A 22,687-nucleotide genomic window follows, 5' to 3' on the forward strand; every position below is an offset into this window, starting at 1 on the left:
TCAGGAAATATGGATGCATCACAACATCTGCAGTTTATCACGATCTAAACAAAAACATTTTTTTTCTCATAAACTGGACACCGGTAAGCATAATTGATGAATTAGATATATACAGTGATGTTGCGAAATATTGCCAAATGTGTCAGTCCAATCTGTAGAACTGCGATTAACACATTTGTATGTCATGTATGTCGTCATCTGGCAAAGCCTCAGAGATTAATGTCGGCGCCTACACTATGGAGCCAGACTGAAGACTTGTGACCAGTAACTGAAGGATAGCTGGGTGCTGCAGGGGGCTGTCTTGGACTTGTAAATCATCAGGAGGTTCCCGTTTTGGGAAAGAAATTGACAGGTAGCTCTATAGACTAATATCTAGTCTCTGAAATGTACAGAAAAAAAAACAGTTAAATTATCTTAATAAAAATATAATAAAAAGGACCCGAGAGATTCTAGACTTGCCAAACATTATAGACTTGCATGGGCTGTATTTGATATATTTGCATCAGGGTCTTTACGACAGACTAAGGAAGCACCTGTTTGGAGTAATGCTGGTGTGAGGAACTCTTAACTATGACAGTCTCTGTCTTTCACATTGAACATTTCAGGAGGGAAGGTTGGAGTGAAAGGTTCAAGGAATGGCTGTTTGTTTTCCTGGATCTTCTTGAAGTGATTGTAATGATTTTCTTGCTGTACGTATCACAGTGATGTCCATATATGGGATCAAAATGAAGGTTATTGAAGTTAAACCATCTCTGCCCAGTGGTGCAGCGGTGGCTCAGTCGTCTTAGGAGTGGGAATTTGAGGTTAAAGTTAAGTCCCTTTGGCTAGAACCTATAGTCATGGGTTTGAATCCGATTGCGGATTCTGTTTCTAGGTTTGTCAGCACAATACCTGTGTTTGTGGGTTTCACCAGTTTAAGATGTCTAAGACCTAAGCTGGCATAAGAGTGCAACATTGAACAACAAACAAGCAAACAAACAAGCAAACAAACAAACAAACAAACAAACAAGTGATTGCATTTGTAAATATCTATAGAAAAAAGTTTGTTTCAGCAGTCAATTTTTGACAAACTGTTCTGCTGGTGTTAATTGTGGTGGGAGCAATTCAACTTCGCAAAGAAACTTCACGTTGTCCACAATTTCTTTTGATTTTATACCGAGGACCATAAATGCTCTGCTTTTTGTCATCCATTCGCAGCATACGAAAAATGGGCCTGCGCTGGCAAATTAGCCTCTTTCCCTTCTGTTACCACACAAGTGTAGACCAACAACCTATTACGTACACATATATGCCAGGAGTGCTAAGAGTCGATGAGGTAACAAGCAGTGATGTACAGTTGTGTGGAATATTGCATTTACCATTGCCTCACCCTGCAATTAGAGGGTCAGCAAGACTGTAATTATGTCTGATCAATATGGGCCGTCTGGGCACGTCCATTTTGTATCAAGCTCACACCACCAACATGATAAAAAGGCTTACTAAAAGATAATTCAGCGCCATAATTCTGGATGAGTTCAGTCAGACATGTTTTTGGACTTACCTTGTAATATTCAGGAGGTGGGGAAGAACGGCTTCAAGACATACATATATTTCTCTGAAAGGCAGAGCCAAACATTTTTTTGGCGGAACCACAAAAACAAAATTCAGCATTATCTGCCACATATTTATTTCCGTATGATGTGAGAAGCTAGGTCCATGATAATTAAGGGCCATAGTTCTTGTGGAGTTACTTTAACATGATTAACCACCTCCGAAGGCTGTTCAGCGTAACCTTTACTGCCAGCGTTGGCTGCTTACACCTCCACAGATGTGTCTTTAAGTTAGTGACAAGTCTCTTTTACAGCTACAAATTTGTTTTTACACCAATCCTATATTTCACACTTGCCAAGAGAGGTTAAAAAACAGGCCCATAATGAAGACCTTTGCCTTGCTAAGCAGTGACGTTATTGGTTGTTTGAAACAGTGTCAGTATCTTGGTGTCCTGTTTGCGCCCATTGCTTGTAACCATTCTGTGAGGTGTCCCCCCCGATCAATATCCCGGCCTTCTTACAGCATGGTCATTTGCCATAGTCACAGTGCTATGCTGGGGATGAGTGTTGGACAGAAAGTTGAGGATTATTATAGGGATGTTTTAGGGTATGTGGCAGTAGTGAGGAGGCTGGCTACCTGTTGAAGTCAGTAGGACAGGGTGTACAGGGCAATTGTTGAATTAAGTTACGGAGCACAGTGAGAGCAGGGCTGGTGTTCACGACAAGGAGCACAGGGCACCTGTTGAAGTTAAGGAGCACAGTGAGTATAGGGCTGGTGTTCACAACAAGGAGCACAGGGCACCTGTTGAAGTAAGGAGCACAGTGAGAACAGGGCTGGTGTTCACGACAAGGAGCACAGGGCACCTCTTGAAGTTAAGGAGGACAGTGAGTACAGGGCTGGTGTTCACGACAAGGAGCACAGGGCACCTGTTGAAGTTAAGGAGGACAGTGAGTACAGGGCTGGTGTTCACGACAAGGAGCACAGGGCACCTGTTGAAGTTAAGGTGCAAAGTGAGTGCAGGGCACCTGTTCTTGACAAGGAGCACAGGGCACCTGTTCTTGACAAGGAGCACAGGGCACCTGTTGAAGTTAAGAAGCACAGTGAGTACAGGGCTGGTGTTCACAACAAGGAGCACAGGGCACCTGTTGAAGTTAAGGAGGACAGTGAGTACAGGGCTGGTGTTCACGACAAGGAGCACAGGGCACCTGTTGAAGTTAAGGAGGACAGTGAGTACAGGGCTGGTGTTCACGACAAGCACCACAGGGCACCTGTTGAAGTTAAGGAGGACAGTGAGTACAGGGCTGGTGTTCACGACAAGGAGCACAGGGCACCTGTTGAAGTTAAGGAGGACAGTGAGTGAAGGGCACCTGTTCTTGACAAGGAGCACAGGGCACATGTAAATGTCCAGTTGCACAGGCTGCACAAAGCACCTGTTGAAGTCAAGGAGCAGAGGCTGCACAAGACACTTGTTGAAATCCTGTGGCCCGGGCTGCACGGGGTACCTGTTAAAGCCAAGGAACACAGGCTGCAGGGTTCCTGTTGTTCAAGGAACATAGGCTGATCAAGGAACACAGGCTGTGGGGTTCCTGTCCATCAAGGAACACAGGCTGTGGGGCTCCTGTTCATCAAGGAACACAGGCTGCGGGGTTCCTGTTGATCAAGGAACACAGGCTGCACAGGGCACCTGTTGAAGATGAAGTCCTTGATGGCAGACTGCTGGAGGAAGGAGCATGGCCCCAGGAGGAGTGACCAAGTTCTCCAGGTAGAGTTTTGTTGACATAATCCTGTCATTGAGCCTCAATATTCTGATTTGCCAGGGTTTGTGAATGTCATGGTATTTAAACTGCTCCTGGATTTTAGATTTTGCCTTCATTCTGTATAGTTACTTAATGTGAAATTGTACACCAGGGGGGTGCGAGCTTGTGTGAGTGAACAGCTTGGAACAGTATTTCTGGTACATGACAGCATGGCGGCTCAGTGTAAGAGCAAAGGGATGCAGGTCTTGGGGGTTTCCCCGACTTGCCCGGACATGGTGCTGACAAACCAAAAATCAGGGGGAATCTAGGAGTCCAACCCGGGATCACAGAATTCTGGCAATCCCATGTTGTTATTTGTATTGCCATTATCTCCTAGAACAATGTTGGGTTGATGATGGAGTGGTGACTTAGAACAAAGAAAGGTCTTTCTTTTACCTTTGGTCTGTTGGGTAGTCTAGTGTTTAAAGCATTTGTAGGCCTGGGTTCGAATCCCTGTATGGTTGTCAAGGATGGTGAAGTTAAAGTGTGTCATCTGGATGATTATGTATTATCATGCTCGACAGAGTGGACCGTTGTTCATGCTGTCATCCACCAGCTGCTTCGCCATGCTCAAATGTATACAGGGGTGGTTAAGTAGTTTGCTCATCACACTAGAGGCTCAGGTTTGATTCTCCACATGGTTTCAATGTGTGAAGGTCGTTTCTGGTGTCTCAGCATAATATTGCTGGAATTTTCCCTGAACAGCATACACTCACTCACTCACTCACTCACTCACTCACTCACTCACTCACTCACTCACTCACTCATGTATGTGAGCTTGCTTCCAGCCTCGATCCATGGGCTATATCGTACCCTGTCTCATGGATGTCTGACTTGTGGATCATTTCCTGAACGGCCTCAGTCAACGTTTGCCAGCTTGTGCTGGTTTATGTGGTGTAAGTAGTCTATAATGAGTGTTAGGACCTCCTTATTAGCAACACAAGGAGTTTCCTCAGCGCTTCCCTTCTCCTAGTAGCCATTGAACTTTGGTGGTAAATTGTCCTGTAATTGACTCCAAGTTTAACAAGAGCTACACCGACAAGAGATGGCTGTAACCAGTTTGGAAGACTTAAGTAGAAGATTGCAATGACATGAGGTTGTTGTGGTTCACTCAGAGTGTATCTGTACCGATAACAGCACATGTACCTGGCACTTTAATGGGTCTGAAAACAGGCACTACTGAATGGATGGTTACGTATTGATAAGCTCACCTCCTAAAATGGATTTATGATCATGGAAGTGAGCTGTTGTCTGGATGGAAGGATGTGTGTGTATTATGACAACAACTCTGACAGTTTTTGATGGAGTATTGTGTTGTTGATGAGGATGTATTGAGAGATGAGGTGATTCGTGGATTATTATGACAAACGTTCATGTGACCAAGTTTTGCCCCTGTTTGTGAGACCAGTCGAGCATGCATATCTGTGTAACAACATAAACAGGTAAAGTGGGTGTTTTATGTGACCCGATTAGTTGCCATGACACGATTTGCCAACTGGTTGTATGCATTTGTCACAATGGGTTGCAGTGGGGTTGTTTATCTGAAACTTGTCCCATATACACTCATCGTCCTGGTGTGATGTCACACATTAGCTTTTGACTGTGTAAAGGAGAAGGCTGAAGGGAGGACTGAACGGATCGGTGTTGTGTCCAGTTTGCAGTTACTTATACAGGATTGAAGTTTGAGGTATTTCATCAAGAGTAGACGTATCCTGGCTGCTATACATCTCGCATCATAGTCTGTTAGTGAGCATCTCTCCATGTGCCAGTTGTGTAGTGAAGCTAATGCACAGACAATGTTAGGTGTCAGAAGTCTGTTGAAGTATCATCTCTGACAGCAGGCTGTAGATAACCAACTTATCAGCTGCCGACTTACCTCAGTCAAAGTTCAAGACAAATTGAGTTACTGCATACATGAGCCATTGAGCGGAGGTACTTCTAGACCTACACACAGGGAACAACAGGAAGACCAGCCTGGGAAGTACCACGAAAAACCATTGGTAGCTCTGACTGATAGAAGTGTGGCGCTAACTGCATAACATTTGTGATTCACAGTAAATGTGGCATGCGCTCTGACCAGATTTCAATTGACTGCAACTGATGGACACAAGGATTTGAGGACATTGTGGACTGTGCTTATGTCCTTGATGTTTCTGGCAGTTCTTGAGATGACTTTACCTGGATTTTTGAGGATTCTGTGATTTGGTTTGTGACGCTTTGTGGAGGGGTTGAACTTGGTTCTTGACACATTTCCACATGGAAACTTTCTGTGTACTGTTGAAAATGTTTTGCCAATGGGATTGTAGTTCTATAAACTAACAACTGTCCCCGTGCAGAGGAAGCTTGAATGTGTATAAGACATTCCAATCAAAATAATCTTGGATAATCCACCACAGTGGCTAGTTCTTCATCTTGCCGACCTGATCACAGCGTGTTTCGTGGATTGCCTGTAAAGTGAGGGAGATCGGAGTACCTTGTGATGAATCTTCGAAGCCCCCCGGGTGTCATGGGAGTCAAGTTTAAGCTGGGACACAGGATCTGGATTTCCCAGGATGTCCCAGAGGACAGAGTCCTGGTATGTGCAACACCCTATTGGGATTGTGGGTTAGAATAGTTCTCAGTACTTGATGCTTGTATGTGCAATACCCTATTGGGATTGTGGGTAAGAATAGTCCTCCTCAGTACTTGATGCTGGTATGTGCAACACCCTATTGGGATTGTGGGTCAGAATAGTCCTCAGTACTTGATGCTGGTATGTGCAACACCCTATTGGGATTGTGGGTCAGAATAGTCCTCAGTACTTGATGCTTGTATGTGCAACACCCTATTGGGATTGTAGGTCAGAATAGTCCTCAGTACTTGATGCTTGTATGTGCAACACTCTATTGGGATTGTGGGTCAGAATAGTCCTCAGTACTTGATGCTTGTATGTGCAACACCCTATTGGGATTGTGGGTCAGAATAGTCCTCAGTACTTGATGCTTGTATGTGAAACACCCTATTGGGATTGTGGGTCAGAATAGTCCTCAGTACTTGATGCTTGTATGTGCAACACTCTATTGGGATTGTGGGTCAGAATAGTTCTTAGTACTTGTATGTGCAACACTCTATGGGATTCTGGGTCGGAATAGTTCTCAGTACTTGATGCTTGTATGTGCAACACCCTATTGGGATTGTGGGTCAGAATAGTTTTCAGTACTTGATGCTTGTATGTGCAACACCCTATTGGGATTGTGGGTCAGAATAGTCCTCAGTACTTGATGCTTGTATGTGAAACACCCTATTGGGATTGTGGGTCAGAATAGTCCTCAGTACTTGATGCTTGTATGTGCAACACTCTATTGGGATTGTGGGTCAGAATAGTTCTTAGTACTTGTATGTGCAACACTCTATGGGATTCTGGGTCGGAATAGTTCTCAGTACTTGATGCTTGTATGTGCAACACCCTATTGGGATTGTGGGTCAGAATAGTTCTCAGTACTTGTATGTGCAACACTCTATTGGGATTGTGGGTCTGAATAGTTCTCAGTACCTGATGCTGGTATGTGGAACACCCTATTGGGATCCTGGGTCAGAATAGTTCTCAGTACCTGATGCTGTTTTGTGCAACACTCTATTGGGATTGTGGGTCAGAATAGTTCTCAGTACTTGATGCTTGTATGTGCAACACTCTATTGGGATTGTGGGTCAGAATAGTTCTCAGTACTTGATGCTGGTATGTGCAACACTCTATTAGGATTGTGGGTCAGAATAGTTCTCAGTACTTGATGCTGGTATGTGCAACACTCTATTGGGATTGTGGGTCAGAATAGTTCTCAGTACTTGATGCTGGTATGTGCAACACTCTATTGGGATTGTGGGTCAGAATAGTTCTCAGTACTTGATGCTGGTATGTGCAACACCCTATTGGGATTGTGGGTCAGAATAGTCCTCAGTGCCTGATGCTGGTATGTGCAACACTCTATTGGGATTGTGGGTAAGAATAGTCCTCAGTACTTGATGCTGGTATGTGCAACACCCTATTGGGATTGTGGGTCAGAATAGTTCTCAGTACTTGTATGTGCAACACTCTATTGGGATTGTGGGTCTGAATAGTTCTCAGTACCTGATGCTGGTATGTGGAACACCCTATTGGGATCCTGGGTCAGAATAGTTCTCAGTACCTGATGCTGTTTTGTGCAACGTCCTATTGGGATTGTGGGTCAGGATTGTCCCCAGTACTTTATGCTGGTATGTGCAACACTCTATTGGGATCCTGGGTCAGAATAGTTCTCAGTACTTGATGCTTGTATGTGCAACACTCTATTAGGATTGTGGGTCAGAATAGTTCTCAGTACTTGATGCTGGTATGTGCAACACTCTATTGGGATTGTGGGTCAGAATAGTTCTCAGTACTTGATGCTGGTATGTGCAACACCCTATTGGGATTGTGGGTAAGAATAGTCCTCAGTACTTGATGCTTGTATGTGCAACACCCTATTGGGATTGTGGGTCAGAATAGTCCTCAGTACCTGATGCTGGTATGTGCAACACCCTATTGGGATTGTGGGTCAGAATAGTTCTCAGTACTTCCTGTTTGTTATTGAGCTGACTAACATGTGCAGTTGGTGCTCTGAAACTTAGCTGGCCAAATGGGGATGGAATGGTCATGGTCAGTGTATTTGGTGGTTGCATGTCATTGTGCCTCGATGATGGGATTGTAGCTCATGCTTACAGTGTCTGGTTTGCCAGATCCAGACTCAATAACTTACAGATTGCTGGTTTTTGTGAAATATAATATTTTTTTCTATAAAAAAAACAGGAAAAGAAGAATTTGTCAGCAGGTTTTTCCCTCAAAAATGAATTATTTCTTTGATGTCCTGAAAACAAATTGATTGTGAAGATACAAAAAATGTATCCTTTCATAGAAGTAGTGACCAAAACAAAAAAATATCCTTTCACTTCTGAAATCTCATGACTGAAAAATATCTTGTCTAACAAAAATCCCAGTGACTAAAAAATATCCTGTTTCTAATAAAAATCCAACACCCCTCCATTATTGTTAAATTTATTTGGTTGTGTTGCTCTGCCATCCATTGCACTCTTATTGACCAAGATTGTAGAAGCATGGAGGCATATGTGCAGGAGGCATCTGTGTGAAGGGGTCGAATGTTAAAGAAGACTTGATGAGAATTGGGGGTTCTGTTGGCACAGTTGTCAAAAACACAACAATTCTTGTGCAGAGTTGTGTCTCTTAGGTGTGCAAGGATTCAGTGATCAAATGTTTCAATCTTAGAGTTGCCCTCAGTTTGACCTGAGATTTGTCAGCACCATCTGAGTATGCTCATGGCTTTCACCAAAAAGGTAAATGTGGAAGACAAATCATGATATAACTGAAATACTATTTAACTAAGTTGACACAATTTATGGATAACAACTTCTTTAATTCTGTATTGAAGAATACCAGTATTAAAGAAGTTGTTATCCATAAATTGTGTCTACTTTGTCATCCATCAACCTCAAAGTAATGCCTATAAAAAAACAATAAAAAAACTATTTAACTGTCTGTGACAAAAACGTTTGGGTCTGCTTACCTGAATAAGGCTCTTAGCATCATTTTCAGTAGAATTTAGTGTTATTATATAGACTATTATTAGTGAGCTTACAAGATGGGGCAGGCTTTTACTAGATTTGTGTTTCAGACAAGTGGCTAATGTCACAGACTGATTAAACTTTCACAAGGTCTGAATCAAATATTAGGCATGATGGCGCAGAGAGTAATACATTCTCTCACACACTCACTATTCTTCAGTACTTGTAGAATAATGGTCAAAATAATTAGTGACTTTTTCTGTTTAGAGAACAGAGAATCATCACATTTGCCAAAGCCAAATTTTACAATGCGAACTCTGAAGTGGCTCATAAAGTTAAGATCAGTTAAGAAAAAGGCCCTGAGGTTGCAGTTTGTTTGTTCAAAGCTGGCACTTGTGGATAGTTTTCCTCACAAGAAGAATGTTGTTTATTCTTTCTGGTACTGTACCCACACCAACCAAAGCCTGGTCTGGGGTGAACCAGCAGACGGTCACCGCCCTGTGTGGGTGATGAGGTCAAATGGGGTTTAACATCGCATTTTATATAGCAACATGCATACATGTGTGTGGGGGCATGCATGCATTTCTGCTTGTACCCATCCAGATTAATGGCGATGTTATAGTGCTAGCCTGCTGAGATACTTTGCAGCAGTTTAACATGAATACGCCACTCAGACACAGTATACAGACTCCGAGCCAAGTAGTCCTTGTTTTGTCTCCTTAATGCGCAGGGGAGGGTAACAACAAGTACCATCTTTTTTAACGTCTTTTGGTACGACGAGGCCAGAGATCGAACCACAGCTCTCCGGCCGGACACTCTACCACTAGACCAAGGCAGTCTTGCCCTGCCTGTTCAGAGAAACAGATTAGTGATGCACATTCACTGCTTTTCTCGGTCTGAACCCGCCTATCAAGTCATCAGTCAACAGAGTTTGAACATCGGTTAGATTTATGAATTAAGGTTAAATTCATTGACTTTCATTAAAGGCAAGATGAAAATTCAATTTGTAGGTCCTTTATGTATGGGCTAAAAGGGTTTGGAGAGCAAACTTATTTCTATTAAATTACCAGACTAATCTGCTAGTTGGGAGTCCTAGGTGTCAAGTGACCTCTATAGTGGTAAGTGGGTTACACAGCCCCTTCATCAATACTTCATGGTTTTGTCTACACTATATGTTCCTCCATCTCAGGAATACATACACCTGCTTTGTGGTGTTGTCACTATTTTTAACCAACCAATCAAGCGATGGCCTTGTTCAAGTGAGAGGGAAACCAGTGAATGCTAGGCCAATGAGAGCTCAGTTTACATCAGATAATGTTTATTGCTTTATATCGTGTGAAACATGTGTCATAGATGTATAGTCCTGTGGTGTCGGCTCTACGCGTTGCCTCCAGGTTGATTGGTTGGTGGGTTGGTTGGTTGGTTGGTTAATGCTGCACTCAGAAATATTCCAGCTTTATCACAGCAGTCTGTAAATATTCAAGTCTGGACCAGACAATCCAGTGATTTACAACATGAGCATCGATCTACGCAATTGGGATATGATGACATGTCTCAACTAAGTCAGCGAGCCTGACCACCGGATCCTGTTAGTCGCCTCTTACATCAAGCATGGGTTGCTGAAGACCTGTTCTCTACCCTGATCTTCACGGGTGCCATGTGAGGCGATGGTAGGGTTCATACAGAGTTTTGGACTCATTTCATGATTTATACATGGCCTTATTTCATTAGCTGACTTACAATGTACAGACATCTCACTTCACAGCATACAGGCCCTGTGTATGCCTAGGAGAGGGAGGAACTTATATACCTAGCCGTGATGTTTTGATCATTATTCAGCCCCAGTGTGACTTTTGAAGAGACCACAGATCGCTCAAGTGCTTATATCCACACCTGGAAAATGGCCTCTGTCTCAAATGGCGTAATCTTTGTTTGCAACTTCCTTTAGAATTGGTCTCCTTCAGCCTATGCTGGTGGAAAGAAGCAACTTAACTGACACATCAGGTGATCAGACTCCTTGACCTGGTTGATGCATGACATCCCAATTGCATTGTACTCTGATTGCGTGGATTGGTGCTCATTATAAATACCGATGACTGGTTTGTCTGGTCCAAACTTGGTTATTTACATTGCTGGAAATTACTGAGTACAGCATCAGACAACAAACAAACAACAATAATTAAGATAACAATACATTCCTATAAGTTTTACCTTCCACAGTGATGCAGCAGTTGTCAAAACATCAGAGGTTGTCATTGTAATTTGAAACCTCAGAGCTGAGTATTTTTCAAAATCATGATGGTATCACAAATTGTTAAACAGCATTCATGTTTATTCGGACTTACATGGCGCCTCCTTGTTGTGACTGAGTGTAGACTGTCCAGAAACATGTGCGTGTCACATCCTTGTTGTGTCTGTGAGTGTTGACGGCGCCGTCTCCCCTCAGTCTGACAGGACACTGTCAGAATCGTGATGGGGTGTTGACAATTTTTGTCACACTCTGTCAATAGCCTGAACAAATATGGACAAAATCTTACATTTCTAGTTACAAGATAATCTGTAAAATTGGAAGATTTTCTTCAGTGCCATATGGAATAGCTTTTGTTCCATAATTTGTAGGAGAATTTCTGAATTAGCAGTGTTTGATCACGGAAATACTTCCGCTATTGATCAACATGGTGTTACTTTGAGAAATGTTGACAGCTTGTTATTAATTCTTCTTATTGGCCAGTATTTGTTTATGGTTGTACAGTACATGTGTCACATGAAACATTGATCCTCTGGGTGCTTTATACATGCACTGTGCAGAGTTGCATCCCTTTGACATGCCAGAAACCTATGATAATGGGTTTGAATCCCTATTTGCCCTGATTGTATCCTAGGTTTGTCAGCACCATGCTGGTTTCCCCAAAGTGGTAAATGTCTGATACCTGCATCATTTCAGAGTTCCCTCCCACATCAAGCTGACACGCCATGATATAACTGGAATACTGTTCAAAGCGGTGTTAGATCAACACACTCACTCATACATCCAGAAAGAAATTGTTTTTTTAATATCTCTCACACACATGTGGTATTGCAGCTTTCTGACTGGTTGGCAAGCCATCGATCACCACCACTGCACATGACTAATGCACTGAGCACACTACTTGCTATATCTCTCATGAAGATTCCGGGTTAGAATTGATCTTCATGAAACCATGCTTGCCGTAAGAGGCGACTAATGGGATTGGGTGGTCAGGCTTGCTGACTTGGTTGATGCATGTCATCGTATCCCAATTGCGTGGATTGATGCTCATGATGTCTAACACTGGATTGTCTGGTCCAGACTTGATTAAATAGACCGCCGTCATATAGTTGGTATTTTGCTAAGTGTGGCGTTAAACAACAAACAAACAAACAAACAAACAAGCAAACAAAACATGACTATATGTGTGGACGATGAGCTGTACAATTCTTCTTATTATGGTATATTGTCTTCCAGCAATGTGCGGGGCGGTCGGGTAGCCTTGTGGTTAAAGCATTCGCTCGTCACGCAGAAGACCCGGGTTCGATTCCCGACGTGGGTACAATGTGTGAAGCCCATTTCTGGTGCTGGAATATTGCTAAAAGCGGCGTAAAACCATACTCACTTGCTCACTCACTCCAGCAATGTGCAGACTGATAGTTGTCATGTGGGAATTATGACAGTTTCATTGGGTTAGTACTGCAGCTGTAGATTTATCACCACTAACATGCAAACTCTTTGAGTTTGAGAAAGAAAAAAAAATCTTAAGTTGGTTAGACTTGAGTTCAACATACGTGTCTGTTTGAAAAGTGTCTTTTGAAAACTATGCATTTGTAGTTGTTGATTGAGTTATTATGGTTGAGTAGTTTAGTAATGAAAAGATGAATGTTAGATGACTGCCATGTGTTTGTTAGGGAGATCATGGCTTTCAGTGCTTGGAAAAGTGAGGCAGGTCGTTGTGCCCCAGTGTCCAAGTGTGAAACAGTAGCAGCTGAAGGGGAAAGCTGGGGGAGGGGGGTGCACAGAGAAGGGGCACACCAAGGTCGGTTGTGTGTGTATGTTGGGGGGGAAGAGTTCTGAAATGATGTAATGTTGATTAAAATATTTCATTTTCATTTCTTATATCCCACGTAGAGATAGGTATGTTGTAGGGACATCTCCCAGTGGGAGCGGTGAGGTGAGATATGGTTTAGCGTCATGTTCAAGATTGTTGCGCGTATATAACGATGTGCATGCACGTGTGTGCCTCATGATATGTGGCTGCTTGTATTAGCCCAGACACCATATACTGACATCGAGCCGACCAGTCCTCCTTGTTTTATCCCCATAAAGCCGTATGACAGGCAGGGTAACATCAAGTACCACTTTTTAACAACTTTTGGTTTTATATAGCCTGGGGTACATATCTGTAGTACCCTTGCTGACAATGACCCCTACATATTTTTTGCAAACTGTGATAAACACAGGCACTTTCAGTAAACGTGGATGAGGTGTTGATACAGAAAAGGGCAAATGTGCGTATTTGTTTATTGCCCCCTCCTTACTACAGATACTAACACTCAAAAGTCAGTGTATTGCACAGTAAGGATTGGCCATGTGTTTCTCAAGATTGTGGTGATTACTTCTGTTTTGATAGGCTGTGTGTCAATCCTGAGTCTGTCTCACACACACACGCAAATCCTAGTCTGTCTCACACACACACGCACCTAATCCTAGTCTGTCTCACACACACACACACCTAATCCTAGTCTGTCTCACACACACACGCACCTAATCCTAGTCTGTCTCACACACACACAAACACCTAATCCTAGTCTGTCTCACACACACACACGCACCTAATCCTAGTCTGTCTCACACACACACGCACCTAATCCTAGTCTGTCTCACACACACACACACACACACCTAATCCTAGTCTGTCTCACACACACACGCACCTAATCCTAGTCTGTCTCACACACACACACACACACACCTAATCCTAGTCTGTCTCACACACACACCTAATCCTAGTCTGTCTCACACAGACACGCACCTAGTCCTAGTCTGTCTCACACACACACACACACCTAATCCTAGTCTGTCTCACACACACACGCACCTAATCCTAGTCTGTCTCACACACACACACACACCTAATCCTAGTCTGTCTCACACACACACACACCTAATCCTAGTCTGTCTCACACACACACACACACCTAATCCTAGTCTGTCACACACACACACACGCACCTAATCCTAGTCTGTCTCACACACACACGCACCTAATCCTAGTCTGTCTCACACACACACACACCTAATCCTAGTCTGTCTCACACACACACACACCTAATCCTAGTCTGTCACACACACACACACACACACACACACACACACACACACACACACACACACACACACACACACCTAATCCTAGTCTGTCTCACACACACACACACCTAATCCTAGTCTGTCTCACACGCACACACACCTAATCCTAGTCTGTCTCACACACACACGCAATCCTAGTCTGTCACACACACACCTGATCCTAGTCTGTCTCACACACACACGCAATCCTAGTCTGTCACACACACACCTGATCCTAGTCTGTCTCACACACTCACGCAATCCTAGTCTGTCACACACACACCTGATCCTAGTCTGTCTCACACACACACGCAATCCTAGTTTGTCTCACACACACACCTAATCCTAGTCTGTCTAACACACACACCTGATCCTAGTCTGTCTCACACACACACACCTAATCCTAGTCTGTCTCACACACACACCTAATCCTAGTCTGTTTCACACACACACCTAATCTTAGTCTGTCTCACACACATGCACCTAATCCTAGTCTGTCTCACACACACACACGCACCTAATCCTAGTCTGTCTCACACAAACGCACCTAATCCTAGTCTGTCTCACACACACACACACACACACCTAATCCTAGTCTGTTTCACACACACACCTAATCTTAGTCTGTCTCACACACATGCACCTAATCCTAGTCTGTCTCACACACACACACGCACCTAATCCTAGTCTGTCTCACACACACACACCTAATCCTAGTCTGTCTCACACACACACACTCACCTAATCCTAGTCTGTCTCACACACACACACACGCACCTAATCCTAGTCTGTCTCACACACACACACACACACACCTAATCCTAGTCTGTCTCACACACACACACCTAATCCTAGTCTGTCTCACACACACACACCTAATCCTAGTCTGTCACACACACACACACACACCTAATCCTAGTCTGTCTCACACACACACACACACACACACACACACACACACACACACACACACACACACACACACACACACACACACACACACACACACCTAATCCTAGTCTGTCTCACACACACACGCACCTAATCCTAGTCTGTCTCACACACACACACACCTAATCCTAGTCTGTCTCACATACACACACCTAATCCTAGTCTGTCTCACACACACACACACACCTAATCCTAGTCTGTATTACAGTCCCTGAACCATATTATTTTCCCTTTCTCCCAGCCCTTTCTGTAATGCAAAGCCCAAGATGAAGGCCCTAGGTGAAGCAAGTCTAGATTTTTCTCAGGTTCTCAGAATCTCCCACCTCACTGGGGCTCCTTTTCAATTTTAATGGAGTTATTTGTTTCTTTCAAAGTCTAACCTGATCCTAATGTTACAAGCTGAAGATCCTATAGGTTTAAAGACTGTGGAAGACCCCTCTTAATTTCAAACACAACAATGAAGGGAGACGGTGACTTAAACACTTAGATATGACATAAAAATATGAAAATAGAATCTCTCTGGTTAATCTGTGTGTTTGTGTATACAAAGTGTTTCAGACCGTGAATGAAGTATGGCCTGGCTATGCTGTAAGAGTACACAAAAAGTGCACTCAGTGACCTTTGTGTGTGCTGAATGCATGTGTGTTGAAGCAACACAGTTCAGACACAGGCTGCTCTCACGACAAGCGGGAAGTTTCTCAGTAATTGGGTCGTCTGCCTCCAGTTGGCCAGACTTTGGTTGTTGGATGTGTGTAGGTGTACTGGATATATTGTGTACTGTAAGAGTACCACCTCCATCAGCTGTAACATGGTGAGTACTCGCCATCGCCAAGCCGACATGGCAGGCACATGGCCTCGCTCCATATTTGGATGAGAGGGCACATGAATCAACTGATTTCTTTTGTTCTCCGATCAGTCGACCATGATAAGGTTGAGTTTGGTCATTGTCTGGTGATATTGATACAGCGTCTTGGTCGAACTCATTGATGCTGAATGTAGAGATGTTGGAGCACGTGCTTGTTACAACCAAGTCCATTATTGTTGTTGTGTTGCAGTTAGTGATGTTGGCATGTGCTTGTGGAGGCTGCACATGGTGTGGTGATAGGAACACGTATTGAGGACGTTCAGGTGGCGAAGTTGACAAGTGTTGAAATGTTTATTATTTTAAGTAGGGATAAATAAATAGTGTGTAAAGAACTAGAGCTGTTACATTTGTGTTGTGATTTGATTGTGTGTCATAAAATATCTCTAGTGATTGTGATTTTTTTATTTGACTATAGTTAATCTATCATGTCATGAAAGAATCGTGTGTTCTTTAACTTCTTTCGATTAGTGTATGCTTGTATACACCAACAGTTGGGGCAGTCATAGAATATGTTTATGTGTTGTAATGCTAATGACAATAAATGATGTGGTTGTGTCCTATGTATCTTTAAGTGGGCTGTTGTGATGCTTAGTGAGACATTCATGTGAGAGAGGTCAGGTTCATATAAGCCAGATTGCAGCATTATTATGGCAGCTAGATGATGATGATGATGATGATGATGATGATGATGATGGTTATGATGATGAAGATGATGATAATGATGGTGGTGGTGACTAGCAATATGGGCTCAATATGACGAGCTCACTGTATGTCAATTAACAAGAGACATTTTATATTGATTGCATTCAGAATCTGATGGACTACTATCAGTGATAATTACATTGTGATCAATGTGTATTGATTAAAATATTTTTACTTTGATGAACATGATTATATATATATAATTTCAAGAGGTGTTTATGTGAAACATAAAAATCTAAATTTTAATGGTCTTGTCTGAAGTAATGTTGCAAGTATAATGATGGAATTAGGCACTCAGAAATTCAATGTTTATGAATAACAAAAGGTCATTCTACTTTGGTGGATGGCATTTCCACATTCTGTGAGCAATTCAATGGGTCCACATTGTACAAGGCTTCTCAGTGGTGATAGGTTTTTATGGACATTTTCAAAACACGGCTTTAGAACACTCTCAACCATACCAGCAGCATCCTTAATCAGTAAGAAGTATTCATGTTTTAAGCAACACATAGACTAACACTTTGTCCCAGAAGTATTATTTAAAAATACAAATTAACAAAAAGGAAATATAAAGTCTAAATGAATCCCAGAACAATGCTTAATTGCAGCAGCTTGAGATGAGGCAATCTAGACTTGCCACATATTTCTAGACTTGAGTTGGGCTCCCTTTTAATGTATTCCGTTGGGTCTGGAAGACAGATTAGCCAACACCACATGGGGATATGATGGCTGACCGGCAGATGCCAGTTAACTATTCCCTGGCTATTAACTACAACTGTACAGGTATCACACGCTCAATAATCTGCTAATGAAGTGTGTGAAGCCATAATGAGGTCCCTCGTACAGCCATTGACCAATCATATGAATTACCACTGAGTGATACATATCTACAATATTCTACTTGAGAGCTAAGTGGATTTCCTTAATTGTTCCCATGAGTAGCTTAGTGTCTTTGTTGGCTGATGGCTGTGACAGTGGAACAATGCTCCGACACTTCTTGGTTGCCCTGTCTTTTCAGAATGGGTCACTGCGGTCGTTGTTGCCGCTGTTGTTCAGCATCTACATCATGTTGATTGGAGTTGGTAGTGAATGGACTTGTATTTAATCAACAGTGCAGTGATGGTAACTGAGCATAATGCAGCTCTGTGGTTGCCCCCTGCCATTAGTTAGGCTCAGAGATGACCACTGTGGCTTGTGGTCAGTGTGGTTTAGCATGGGGTGACGGCCACCTCACAGCATGGGCTGTGTTGCTGACATGCCATGGCCTTTGTCATTGAATGAAGTTTATTTCATCACTGAATTCAGCTGGTATTTTGCAGGGGAGTCAGTCTGTTTGTGTACAATGATGGTTTGCTTGTACCAGATCTTTGAATCTGTGGATTGTTTAGTACCGGTAGTATAGTTCTAGGGCCAAATAGGTCTGCATTACCCAGTTGAGTTGGGAGGATTTGGTGGTTGGAAGTGTGTAATTGTCTGTAATCTGGTCATGTGGACTGATGCTAATGATAGTCACTTATTTGCCTGGACCAGAATTAACATTTACAGTCCACTGTATTATAGATGAAATGTTGGAAAATAATTTCAAACACTAACTCACTCACTCCTTCAGGGCACAACTAGCCCAATTGCTTCCCTTTGGAAAGCCAGGATCCTATGAATGACAGTTTGTCAGCACCATACCTTCCTGGAACAGGTTTTCCCAAAGTTGAAATGTCTACCTTTATCCCTTTAGACTTTCTTCCCACATTGATATGACTGCAATACTGAAAGTTGTGTTAGACGCAACTCACACACTCATTGTCCACGACTTGGCGTTGCAGGGTTTCGCAGAGTGTTTGTTTGTTTGTTTATTTGTTTGTTTAATGCCGCACTCAGCAGTTTTCAACCTGTATGACAGCAGCCTGTAATGAATCGAATCTGGACCGGACAATCCGGGATCAGTATTGTGATCAACAATCCACACCTTCAAAGTCTGATAAGATGCTATCGACCAAGTCACCCAATCCTGTCATTTAGTCGCCAAGCTTATGTTTTTGGGGACCAGTTCATACCTTGAATCCCATTGGATTTTGTTCTTTATTCCTAAATGTAATATCTCCTGCCGTACACCTGTCCCTGCCATACACCTGTCCCTGTCATACCCTGCTAAGTTTGTGAATATGTAGCAGCAAGAGGCCAGATTGACATAGCTAGGATATATTAAACACAGCTGTGTTTCCCAGGGAGGGTGTTCTGTGGTAGGCAGTGCATGAAATGTCAAACAGGAAGCAGGTCAATGATTGGATGGTTGGTTTGTTGTTTAACACCCCACTCAGCAATATTCGAGCTATATGACGGTGGTCTGTAAATAATCAAGTCTGGACCAGACAATCCAGTGATTGATATCATGAACTGCCATGAGATGGTCTATGTCGAGATTACTACACGAGTGTCTGTCAGATACCATTTATCTTACAGTTGTAAGATACATGATACATGACATGACATGACATGGTTGCAATAATATGTTTCTTACACTTATAATCACACCATGTTGAATTGTTTGATAGGCATTACTTAGAAGTTTAAGGATGACAAAGTAGACACAATTTATGGAGTAAATTACAGTAATTAAGGAAGTTGTTATCCATAAATTGTGTCTACTTTGTCACACCATTTTGGTATCAAATCGATGTATATTTTGTCTGACCCGTGAAGATCTGGGGTAGAATAGGTCTTCAGCAACCCATGCTTTCCATAAAAGGCGACCATGCTTGTCGTAAGAGGCAACTAACGGGATTAGGTGGTCAGGCTCGCTGACTTTTGTTGATGCATGTCATTGTATCCCAACTGCATGGATCTATGCTCATGATGTCAATCACTGGATTGTCTGGCCCAGACTTGATTATTTACAGACTGCCGTCATATAGCTGGAATATTGCTGAGTGCAACAACAAATAATATTTTGTGTATTTTCATGATCACAGTGGTGCACTAATACATAACAACAGCTTACGGCTTACTACTCGTACCTTGTGTGGCCCTCCACAAAAAGTTTCCTCCATATCTGTGGGACCGCCTCCGTGGTCTTGTGGTAGAGCGTCTGCCCGGAGAGCGGAAGGTCCGGGGTTCGATACCTGGCCGTGTCATACCAAAAGACGTTAAAAGATGGTACTTGTTGTTAGCCTGTCTGGCGCTCGGCATTAAGGGACTAAAACAAGGACTGGTCGGCTAGGAGTCAGTATACTGTGTCTGAGTGGGGTATTCATGTTAAACTGCGGCATGGTATCTCAGTGAGCTAGCACTATAAATCGGCATCAGTCCGGACTAGTACAAGCAGCCACACAAACACACACACGTACATGCACGTCGCTATATAAGTGCAATAATCTTGGACGCGACGTTAAACCCAATTTCACCTAACCTCAACTCACCATATCTGTGGATTATCACAGTGATGATGATAATGCAAACTACTATGATCAAAGAACATTTATTCACACCCGAAAACTATCAAAAAAGTGAATTTGACTGAAGCATGAGTAACATCTCAAAGAATTACAATCGGGGAAAGTTGTTGGTCATAATCTGACCTTAGGTCATCACCACGGAGCAGCCAATCATGGACCTAGTTTTGACATCACACACACATGCTTGATACCATTTATTGCATGTGGCTTTCTAACCCACAGGTGTGTTTGAAACTTGAATTCAAGGTTACATGTAACAATTGGCTAGGCTGTTAACAGACCATATCTCATCCCCATGTCGGGGTGTTTAGATCTGATTGGTTCACGTGATCTTCAGAAAATACTATGTATCTCGGCTGGGAGGGAAATACATTTCTGATGGGAGAATGTATCTCTTGCACCCCGCTATGAATCAAACAGCTGCACGGTTTTTTTATGAGTCAACAAAAGTCACATAACACAGCCTAAATTGAATGACCTCAGTTCAAACAATCAACTTATAACATTGGGTTCAATCGTGGGCAGGTTTGGCAATTAATTTTATTTTTTCATAACTGATCTCTTTAACTTATTTCAGAAAAGTGGCCTTACATTTGTTTATTATTTATTGTAAACCGGGTCATTAGCCATCAGTGAAAGATTCTTGCATGGAATATAAAATTTACTCCTCGTGTGCTTGGTATGTAAATGTAGATAACATGTGACCAGCATATGCAAGGTCAATGTCAATGTCAGAGTATTTCTATTGAAAACATGTTTTACGTGATTGTATTAAGTGTATCTTGTTTAACATTGCAGTAGTCCAACTTAAAATTGTAATTCATTGAATCTGGGCCATGCAAACCAGTGGTTGATAGCACGAGCAAGGATTCTATCCAATAGGTTCGGATGACACACAATCAGCCAGATCACGCATTGTAGAGTATGTTTGAATCATTGGTATGATTCTCAAAATCTTGTGGGGATTTTGTGGCAGAATTGGTTCTGAATTTGAACCCATGCTTATAGTAAGAGGCTTAATATGAAAGGTGGACCCTGATTTGATTTCATCTCTTACAAGCGATGTTTTGTTTGCAAGATGCTTCTCAGTGTCGGTAACGCCGGTGATAACATCCTATATTCATGCAAGTTGGACTATAAACTGTTTACAGTGTCACTCACCAGGTTGAAGGAGGTAGGGGAGATAACCCTGTCCTTGAACAGGGCTGTCGCATCTTCCAAAGGCCACACATGGTGTGTCGATGTCACCATGTGTCGATGTCGGTAATGATAGCTAAGTTCATTGCCTTGAAGGGATTCTGGGCTACAATCACCAGCAATCTAGCTGTGCTTGTAATAGGTGACAAAAAGATTTGGGTGGTCATGCTCAGCCACTTGGTTGATTGTGGGGATGGCTGTTGGGGCTATTTTCACTATTATGATTGAATTACAATAGTACCCCACACTATTGCAATAGTTTTGAGATAGTAACATATTTCAAAGCAACTTATAATAGAAATGAATAAAGCATTGCTGACAATGTCAAAGCCTGCCATTTGGGGGGCCACAGACACAGACACACAGACAGACAGACTCTGGTGTTGGATGTTGTTCATAATATCAGTCACTGGATTGTCTGGTCCAAACTTAATTATTTACAGCAGTGGTCATACAGCTGGATGTTGCTGTGTACTGCATCAAACAACAAATAAACATGTTCCATTTAAAAAATGACCAACCACTCACTGACGCTCTCATAAAACTGTACTACTGCCGTTTTGCCATGACCATTTGCTTGTCACCTTTTGTGCAAGTTGTGGAATTAACCTGAGTTGTCCGGTGTACATCACAATGTGGTTGTCAGGTCCTCTTTTGTTAGGGTATTACATTTAGTCTCTATTCATCTGCGGGGGAGTGTAGCCTCGTGCTATAGTGTTCCTTTATTACAATGAAACACAACATAGAAGGACTACCACGTCACATACAGTTTGTAATTTGTTCAAGCTCAGGCTAGGACTTGTTTACGTCCTTGAGTCTGGTATTTCCTGTGAACTAAAATATGGGTGCATCCCCCTTAAACCTATTGAAATTGGGACACCCGTGGACAGTTTGATGTTCTTGTCATCCAGGCATGTGTAGCAGGTTCGTTGTGTATGGTGCTTGTGCCTGTCTGTATCTAATAAACTGCTCAACAGCTGCTGTAAACAGGAATTACAGTATAAATCACAGCATGAGTTGAAATAAATATTTATTTAAAAATTGACTTTGTGCAAAATGTGCACAATGCTTTTTACATATATGCCTCCACAAATGCTAAATAAAATTGAAGTCAATAAGTAAATAAGTCAAGAAATAATAACATCCCTGACCGCATATTTAATCATTATAACAAAAATGTAGACAACTATACAAAAGTACAAAATGCAGCCCAAGCGCACCCAATCTATTATCAGCCAATCAGGAAACAGTAGATTTTTAACGA

The 22,687-nt window shown here is 42.5% G+C and overlaps 1 protein-coding gene across 6 annotated transcripts in view; it reads left to right on the forward strand.

The window, feature by feature from the left end:
• LOC124143101 (5'-AMP-activated protein kinase subunit gamma-1-like) overlaps positions 1-22,687 on the forward strand; it is a 404,245-nt gene that overhangs the window by 216,321 nt on the left and 165,237 nt on the right. Inside the window, exon 1 of one of the 6 annotated variants that reach the window (XM_048387895.1) lies at positions 4,498-5,901. The exons of 4 other annotated variants lie outside the window; for them this stretch is intronic. In XM_048387895.1, coding sequence (XP_048243852.1) covers positions 5,806-5,901 — 96 coding nt within the window. In that variant the 5' untranslated portion in view covers positions 4,498-5,805. Of the gene's footprint in view, positions 1-4,497; positions 5,902-15,880; positions 16,022-22,687 lie in introns of those variants that run through there. One more of the 6 variants, XM_048387910.1, reaches the window with a different exon arrangement.

The sequence above is a fragment of the Haliotis rufescens genome, unplaced genomic scaffold (assembly GCF_023055435.1).
Source record: "Haliotis rufescens isolate VD_foot unplaced genomic scaffold, xgHalRufe1.0.p SCAF_10, whole genome shotgun sequence".
NCBI classification, from domain to species: Eukaryota; Metazoa; Mollusca; class Gastropoda; order Lepetellida; family Haliotidae; genus Haliotis; species Haliotis rufescens.